General features: G+C 44.9%; 1 protein-coding gene across 1 annotated transcript in view; it reads left to right on the forward strand.

Annotated features, from left to right (window-relative positions):
* The window catches only part of LOC135812954 (uncharacterized), a 50,258-nt gene that overhangs the window by 14,176 nt on the left and 26,243 nt on the right, over positions 1-9,839 (forward strand). Inside the window, exon 3 of the mRNA XM_065326173.1 lies at positions 8,763-9,152. Within this exon, the coding sequence (XP_065182245.1) occupies positions 8,763-9,152 (390 nt within the window). The remainder of the gene's footprint in view (positions 1-8,762; positions 9,153-9,839) is intronic.

The following is a 9,839-nucleotide window of genomic DNA, read 5'->3' on the forward strand; positions in this document are numbered from 1 at the left end:
GATGTGCTGCGCAGACTTCCTCCAGGCATTCACCGGCTCGGGTAGTCTTGCTACTCTGTAGCCCGGCTGAATTATACACGTTGAAGTCCCCTGCAATTATCACATTGCTGCCAAGACGGCGGACATCATCCAAAGTGTTGTCTAGGTAGTCCATCAGGCTGGTGTCTGTCTCTGCACAAGAGACAGGCCGGTAGAGCGCACCCAGAACAGTCTTTGTTCCGGAATGCATCCTGCTGGGGTGGCTGCGCATCATGCTGGTCATGTTGTGGCGCGGATCCGTTTGATCCCTTCAGGTCTCCAGCCTCTGGTGGGGAGAGGTGGGAGTTTCTCCGTTTTTGGCCACTGTGTAGTGGAGTGGAGATGAAGTCTGCCGGTGGTGGTGGCGGCGGTGGTGGTGGCGGCGGGGAGGAGGAGGACGTTCAACCCGGCTGCTGTTGTTGCTGTTGCTGTTTAGTCAGAACACTGGCAGAGGTGCTGTTTCTGCTGCTGTGGCTGTGACTGCTGGTGCTGCCCTCAGAGCTGGTTTCTAAGAACCTCCATGGCCTGCAGTATAGGGGCCTTGGCCAGAAGTTGGGCGCTGTCACTGTGGAGAGTGAAGTGGCATCGATGGTCACTCTTGCGGAAGCACGCCCACTTTCTGACAGCCATACACTGCAGGTGTGGACAGGAATGGAGGCGCCCAGAAACTCACTCCTGGTTTTGATAAATTGCCTGAAGTGGCTCTCAGTCCTATCTGTGGCGATATTGCCCACATACACCACAGCACGCTTGTTTTTGGGTCGTTATGAGGAGACAAGCTTCCATGAGTCATCCTCAATAACATGGAAGATTGGCTTGGATTCTGTCACATCTGTCTGGGCCTTGGTGGGGATGGCATCTTGGTCGCCATCCCCTTAACACTCGTCACTGCTAAGGGAGATGTTGCAGGGGACGCTGCCATCCTCTTCACACTCGTCACCGCTACGGGAAATGTTGCTGGGGACGCTACGGGACATCGTGGTGTCATGCTTTCGAGTACCTGTACCCGCACTGCCTGCTTTGGTACGCCTAGGCGAAGGTTGACCCGCACCCGTACCCTGCTGTGTTTGAACTGGCCTAGGGGTAGCTTTTCGCAAGGCAATGGGTCTTCATTCACATCTTTGAGCTGCCTTGACAGCTCGTCAACCCGTTTGTTTAGGCGCGTCTCCCGATCAGCCGATTCCGAGACAAGTGCGGCCAATGTTTTCAGGATTTCTACTACAGATAACTCAATGCCCGGCAACGACGCCATCAGCCTTATTGATTGATTTTATTTGGATTCGCGAGACCAAACGAGCAGGAGTGCTCAATAACAGGGTAGGGAATGGTTGAGTTGTGCTATGTGACAATGTAGTGTGTGCGTGGGGGGGGGAGGGGGAGCTGCGGAGGCCCAATACAATGTAAGGGGATGGGAGGAGAGAAGGCCAGGGGAGAGTCAAATTCAGAAGAGGGAGGAGAGAATAGCTGAAGTACACGGTTACTGAGCGAATTCAAATAAACCAAACAAACAGCAAAACAAGTACACAGCTCACGAGAATAAAGAGGACTGGAGCACGGAATTGAACTGCTGATGTACACAGCTGACGAGAATAAAGACAGGAGCACAGAAATGAACGGGAGGCAGTCTACGAAGTGGTGGTACCGTCGGTGCATGCACCACGGTACATTATCATATTAGAGAGGTTCTGCACTACGTAAAGTTGAGCACCTTTACGTTAGAGGGCGGGAAAAACCCGTGAATTCGCGAGTTTGCACTCCACTTACGGAAAGTTGTCTACGGAGAGTACGTAGATAGGGCTCTGATAACGTAGCTGGTCCGTAAGTGGATTGGGGTACAAATTTATGAATCTCTCCCCAGGTCGATCTGGTCGTACACTGCCGCGTTCGGAGTTGCCAAGGGCAGCTACGTGATTTGAAGACTCCGTATGGCAGAACCCAGATCCGCATGCAGTTTACGTAAGACTTTCGTTTTTTACTGACGTAATTACGTTATGCGGAACCTCTCTATTATCGGCGCGGCTTTGCAAAGTTCGTGGGTACTGATTACCATGGTATGACCAACTGTGTAGCAGTCTACAACGTGTAGGGAATGGCAGCTCGGCGGAATGCTGGGATGTTGCCCATGGCTCGCACCGTGTCAGGTATATGGTTCCATAACAGGCAACCGCGAGATGCCGGTCGGCATTGGCCTGCTCGGCTTCTGGCTATTGGTTGTTGCAGGCCCAGACTGCGCTGAAGGCTCAGCTCTTCATCACTCAGGGCAGTCGCGCGAGTGTTTGTTCTCGTGGTGGCCCCAGGCATGGCGGAGGTCACCAATTTCTACGAGCACTACTAGAAAAACTTACTGCTACCCTACCGGGAAACTACCTCCAGTCCGGCCTGATGCAGGCTGGGCTCTACCAAGAAAGATTTACGGGAGCTTCAAAAAGTGACGGAGTAGTCACATAGCAGCGAAACTAAATGCGTGGTGGCACAGAACGTCTCTCATTTAGAAAAGCGATCCTGTCAGCTTTTCTATTATTGTGTTCACATGGCAGAAAAAACGACATCGCTATGCTACGTAAGTTTCTACGTAAGGTGCTCGGTATTTCACTTAGGCTACGTAAGTTTCTACGTAAGGTCCTCGGTATTAGATCTACCAACGCGTGGTAGCCGCGTGCTGTGCACATGCCGGGCAGACATTGTGTTGCAGTGCAGTCCGTTTTCGGATGTGCATGCGCGAGGAACTTCCTTCTTTGGAACTGCTTCTTGCAGGAGCTTTTTCGGATATTTCGTGTCCTGGCTTATTTCGCTTCGGCTCCGCTGAGACCTCCTTTCACGGAATATTACTCAACGACAGGTTAGTTGACCAGTTCCCGGATCCCTTTGATTCATTTGCTTGTGTTAACTCTTTCATTTACGAAAAGTGTGCTGATTTTACTTCCTCCGTTAACAAAAACTTCGTGATGGATTTTGATGGATATGAAAACGCTTAGAACAGGTCAAGAACAGTTTGTATGGACTGCAAATCACTGGACGAAGGTAATTCAGCCGGTGTACAGCATCTTTACAAGAAAACTGTTGGCTGAATGAGCAGAGAGTTTGCGTCGCTTTCGCTCGATTCATTTTTGACCTGCGTCGCTGTCGTCATCTGCTGCACGCGAGTCGTCATCTGCTGTACGCGAGTCGTCATCTCTCTCGAGTCGTTGTTCAGCTCGTTTCAGCCCTGCCTTGGCTTCTTTGATCACACTCCGCTTGATGTTGGCGTCGTTCAAGTAAGTTTGCTTTCAAGCTGCGTGATCCGCCGCGATGGCGATTACTCGTATCCACCAGGGAGTCGTGAAAAATAGTTTATGACTCCCTGGTTTCATCTTCGCTCTCCAGAGCTCCGCGAAACGAGGAGTAAAGGCACAGCCAAACTGATTCCATTTTCTCTAATGAATACCAGCACTGAACGGAAAACGGCTAGCAAGTCCAGTCGACTTTCTATAGCCACGAGAATCGCATCGGACTGCAGACTTCTGAAAGAATGCATGGTCATCAGCATTGGAATCTGGGCTTTCCGCAGGTTGAACAAGAACTTGAGTTCAGAATTATTTTCATTTAGCCGTGCGATCGAAGCAGCTCCTTGTTCACTCGCTCATTGTGTGGGCTCGCTGCTCCGTTTTATCGCTCTCTATCGCTCTCCAACGTACTCAGTGCTAATGTGGTAGAGAGGCCGAGCAGCGCAATATCCCCTCGGAGAAGTGGTATTTCAGTTTCGCTCGCCATGACTGTCATCACCTATGTTTCCACAGCGCAACCATCGATTCCGCTCGGCTTGTTGTCGAAGGTCGCTTTCCTTGCATCGTACCTCTGTCATGGCATGCCAGGGAAGGCCAAAAAAGTGATTGCGACTCATTTCACGGCAGTTTGTGCCCAAATCAGCCCCTCAAAATTCCATCACCAAGTTTTTGTTAACGGAGGAAGTAGGTGGAATACAATGAATATTGGAAAAGCTGACAGGATCTCTTTTCTAAATTTAGCTTTTCTGCTGTCGAGGCCTCCTTTTACGGAATACTCAATGACAGGTGATCTCTGAGTTGACCAGTTTCCTTCGATTCATTTGCTTATGCTCACCCTTTCATTTACGGACACGTGTGCTGATTTTATTCGGATTTAGATCCATTCGTATCACTTTGCCCTTGCCAACAGTGTGCGAAGAACGCGAGTTCACCTTCTTGACGGTAAGGCTTATGTTGCTGCTGAGGCTTAGATGTGTTGTCGAAATACTCATGTTCATTGTACATTGGTACGTTACAAGTAAGGCACTGGTCATGATTGCTTCCGGCATTCCGTGCTCCGATCATAGACATAGGGTAGAATCTGAATTTTGCAGTGGCATAGCATCGTTGGCAGTTCCCAATATGGAGGGAAAGGTTCAGGGACGCATTGGCCGAGTATGCAAAATAAATTCGCATATCAGGGAAAACCTCCATTATGGAGAGGTTCATGCATTCAGTGACTTGTTTGCTTCATACGAACCAAGCCAATGGGTGCAGTCTCGTCTCGTAAAAATCTCGTAGGATTGGATTTGTTTATTCGAGTCTGGGGTGCTTGATTTGTGAGTAGCGCCGAGATTGCACTGCCCCAAATAAAGTTATGTGCCGGCAGAGCAAGAATTACGATCTGCAATCTGTTTGTAGTACCTTAAAGGATGTGCTCTACATGTATCGTATTTTCTGTTTTGTTGTTTCAGTGGCCGTCATGTTGCTAAAGAGAGGTTCAGTAACTCATTTGTTTCATACAAGACGAGTCAATGGTTTGGTCTGGCTTAGAATCTTTCGCTGTAGAAGAAATCTATTCGTGTCTGTATTGGAGAAATAATTGTATTCACTCGTTATAAAATAGAGTTAATTAAGACAAACTCACAGAACAAATACCATCGGTCCCTTGATGTTCGTCCTAAAGAGGTTTGACTGGATATCATTCATACTGCCCCAAAGTCGTGTAACATTTTATTATTATGGAGTGCCTTCTTTATCTCTCAGTACCTCCAACCATTATATCCTTGCACCTTGCATGTATATACTCAGGATAAGTGTACTTGTTGGAACGAGGTGTCGGACTCAACAATGTATTTGTTTACATTTTAATACATGTTTATTGTTCCTACTTTTCTGTGTTGTTTTAGACAATCGTGGACTTGTAACACTTTGAAGTCATTGAACTACTTCCAAAAGTTATATCGACATCAACAGGATTACGATTTCAGTACAATATGATGCAGGATGGCCTTATCACGACAACCCATGACTAAAATTATAAACACAGAATCAACAAAAACATCTGCGGCACGCACCTGGTTACAATTCTCAAGTAAATGTGATTTAGGGTGTGGACATCTGAATTTTCGGAAAGACAAGAGAATTTTATGACATGAAATTCTGCAACGGCAACATTATATTTATTATTATCAAATTTTTGATAGGGCAATCCCCACAGGCCTAAGGCCTTCTTACAGGGTACCCTAGAAATGAAAGTACTGAATTACGGAATAGGTGCAGTGAAGAGCATAAGCGGACTGCGGCGGGGAGTGCATTCCAACGGTCGGAACCGATGAAAGAAACTGAAAAGAGACCGAAACGAGTTTTACATCCACAGAATGACCTGCGTATAAAAAAGTATCACCGCCACTGCACTACCCATATGATTCCCCTGCAGAAGAACATGAATATGCAAGACTACAGTGCATTTCAAAACTATAGACACGTAGGGTTTTTGAAATATTTCAAATTTGGTTGGAACGTTTTGAGAATAGTTTTCGGAATATTGCTCAGGATCGCTCCACAATTACTCTCATATAGTTTCTAAAGGATTGGATAACAGACGCCCAATTTGGAAAAATGTATGCACAAAGTGATCACAGATTTTATGTGGTATAGATGCTGGCATAACGGTTTTTGCCCAGGTACGCGTCTATAGTTTTGAAATCGTCTGTAGTGCCATTTTCTGCAAGAAAAGGCTTGCACATCAATGCGTATAAATAATAATACGGTATTGAATTTGATATGATGCACATGTAGAGGCCATCGTTTAGGGCATCCCTATTCCATTGGGGACACAATAATAATAATAATAATAATAATTTGAAAGTAGGACGGAGGCAGAAAATATTACAAAAAAAAAGAAGAAGAGACCGATACGGAAACCACCGAAACTGACATCTGGACAATCGAGCCCCGGACGAGTCACCAGAAGTCAATTGAGGAGACGAATTGATGACGAATCAAAAGAACCAATACTGGAAGTGACAACAACGGTTAATGTGAAGAAACAAGGTAGACCACGGAAGCAGGACAGACTGGACGTGGAGCAACACACTGATCTCGACCGAGGCAATCGGAATTGCAGGGGCGTAATGGGAGAGATTCGCAAGCGGCAATATCGGAGGTGACAACGGCCAAGTCGTCGGGTCAGGGAAACGGTACCTCGGCAATCAAGTGTCACCTGTCGGGCAGTGCTAGTTGTCGTGAGTGGTATTCCGATGATGTATTCTCTGTTTTGTCGCGTGGTAGGTCTTTGTTACATCTTGCCGTGTTGGAAGCTTTGTACATACGTAAGTTAGACCCTGAGCTTTGTGTTCAGAAGGAGAATGTGTTGTCTTTGCAGTTGTTTGGCACTGTTCGTCGTGAAGGTGCGAAATAGATCTCTTGATATTTCTCTTTTTTTCTTGTCACTACGTTTTTGTCACTTATTGGATTTGCATGCTGTTTTCTTGATTCTTCACATCTATTTTTTCGCGTCACTTCTACACATAATTGGAGTGATATGTTTCTGAACTTATTTTCCTTATAGTTGTAGTCTTTTAGCTTATTTCCATCATTCCCTGTAGTATTTTGACAAGAAGGGAACGAAAACGTTCAATACTTTGACACATGTCCTAATTGGCTGGTGGTGACTCTTGCGTAGATGGATGCGTAGATAATACATTTTTTGTAATAATAATAATAATAATAATAATTAGGAGTATAATCGATGCAGACATGGCCAGACAACAACGAGTTCATGGAATTTTTAAGGATTTTTATGTTATTCAAAATCGATTTTCGTGTTCCGCTCATCAGTGAATAGTATCGGAACTGAGGGTACTGTGTACAACAATAGAACATTTTATAACAGCATAATTAATTAAAAGTGTGAACAACAAAGGAAGTGCTACAGCATTACATAATAGGTGTCAAACATTTTTGTTGTCTGGCCATGTCTGCATCGATTATACTCCTAATTGCACTAATAATAATACTAATAATAATAATGACAGTTCGCATTTCACTCATTGCATGAGGTCAACGCATCTGTTAACAATTTCGAGCCAAGCAGCTCTATCAGAAGCAGATTGCACAGCATCCAGAAGCGACAGATTAATGCATTGTAAGTCTTTCTTGACAACGTCGATCCATCTCAGACGTGGCCGTCCTCGGGGACCTACCAGCAACTTTCACACAATACGCAGACGACACCACTGCCCATCAGAACGAGCGATCATCTGTGGAAGAAACCGTCCGTGTGTGTGAACCCGTTTTCTCGGATGACAATCTGAAGCTGAACGTGGCAAAAACTCAATATTTCACTGTGACCAAGGAAGATGATTCCTGGAAATCGGTGAAGCTGCTGGGGAGTATGCTAGGCACAGCAGAAGACAAGGCAGCCAGAGTGTCTGCTGCAAATCAGGCATTTGCAGGAATTCCATGGAAAATATCCTTAGCTAAAAAAACAAAAGAAATTATAGCAATAACAACTGCTTTATGGCAGTTTTCTAAAAAAAAGTTATTGTGTTCTAGTCAATGGACCCCGTCTAAAAAGTAAGAAATTAACGAAATGTGATAGCCGAAAATTAAAATTTCACACAAAACCTCACAATAATCACAACACTTGAGGATCTTAGTTTAAAAAAAATACTGCTTTCAACACTTGTTTAGTGTTACCAAGAGTCCATCTTGGTCTGACACTTCAAGGGTGACTTGTACGAGTAGTCGAGTACTGCGCCAACATGCATGAATAGGAAAGAGGACCACGAGGGGAAAAGGTCTTCTCGCTTTTCATCCTGTGTGTGATTATTGTGAGGTTTTGTGTGAAATTTTAATTTTCGGCTATCACATTTCGTTAATTTCTTACTTTTTAGACGGGGTCCATGGACTAGAACCCAATAACTTTTTTTTAGAAAACTGCCATAAAGCAGTTTTTATTGCTATAATTTGTTATTGTTATGGCATGCGCGCATTTATGTGTGTGTGTGTATGTGCGTGTGTGTCACATACGGTGTGAGAGTGGTAGCGGGTGTGAGAGCATGTATATGCGTGGTTCCCACTGTCTTCCTCCCGTAAAGAGTCGTCACTTACTTTCCTGTGCATTATTCATACCAGATAATTTCCTGATGATCACGCAAGAGTGAATCTCTGAGATGGAAAAGAAATGTGCTCGACGTTACTTGTATTTACTTCGTAGACTATTCACTGATCCAGGTGTCCACCTTCCAAAGTACATTCTCTTAGAGGGTCGTTTTCTAGTCGCCAAGGGCTTGGTCTCGCCCTCGCCCCACCATTAGTACCGCCATTGGACTTAATTTATTTATTTCTGAAAACATTTCTTCATGCTACAAGAATAGTTTTGCCGATAACACGCCGAGCTCTGCGTTGGTCGTTTAAGGTGCCATGAAGACTGTTCTCGCCTGGTCAGTCTTATCATACATTTAAGTATTGTACCCGTGTGTCCTTCTTGTACAGCTCAACAAGTTCGGTCTGGATCATCACCTACATCGCTGACATTGCCCTACTCTGGTGTTTCGTACACCATACCATGCATGTCAAGTGGAAACTTTCCTCTCAACGCATCTTGGAACTCAACATTTACTCTGGACTCACAGATGATACAGACGGTGACAAAAACGAATATGGTGAATTCTATGTTCAGCTTCTGGCGGAATGATGCCCAGATTGTGTTTACAGAAAGTGATACATCAGGTGTTACCTTCAATGTCATCTGTACCACATCGTATACAACAAACTTTGATTGTATTGGAATGGGTTCAAATCCTCCACGTCAACAAAATGTCATTGACAGATGTGTGAATGCCGCCCAGGCAATATCTACCACTGTCTCTGTAACTGTTCAAGGTTGGTAACGTTATTTGTTCAGAACTATTAGTTTTGAGCCAATAGCTAGTGTGATGTGGGTGATGACAACTAAAAAATCAGTCACGTTAAACCTTTTACCGCCACTGTTGGCTGGATTTGAAAGATCATTCATGCACTCCAAGACATTCCGGAATTCGAGCGAAGGTTTACCAAAGAATGATTTAAAGAAAAAGCAGAGTAATGTCACAATTGGTCAAGTGGAATCAATGCTGCGATGAAAAATAGAACGATGCACACTCAAAATGCAGGAAATTTCGGCTTGCTGTCACTTCAAGGTAGGTCCGAAAGTGTTAAGGTTATATTACTTTAACAATGAGGCTATGTTGGCATATGAAGAGACGAAGGCAGTTGCCTCTGATGACGCCTTTCGTACCATTACTAAAGCAAAGGAATTCAAATAAAACAAAGAAAGAAACATACATTACTTCTCAAATATGTAGATGGTGATAATGTAACGCACAACGATGTCCATTTTTAGTTTATACAGCATATCAACAATTTCTCCTCCTCTTCTACTCCTACGAGCGCTCTTAGCCGAATACCCTTAGTAGCCAATGCACACACACACACACACACGCACGCACGCACACACACACACACACACGCACACACACACACACACACACACACACACTTGTACTTGCTCACTGCCAAAACTGGTCACGT

Source organism: Sycon ciliatum, chromosome 3, assembly GCF_964019385.1.
Source record: "Sycon ciliatum chromosome 3, ocSycCili1.1, whole genome shotgun sequence".
NCBI classification, from domain to species: Eukaryota; Metazoa; Porifera; class Calcarea; order Leucosolenida; family Sycettidae; genus Sycon; species Sycon ciliatum.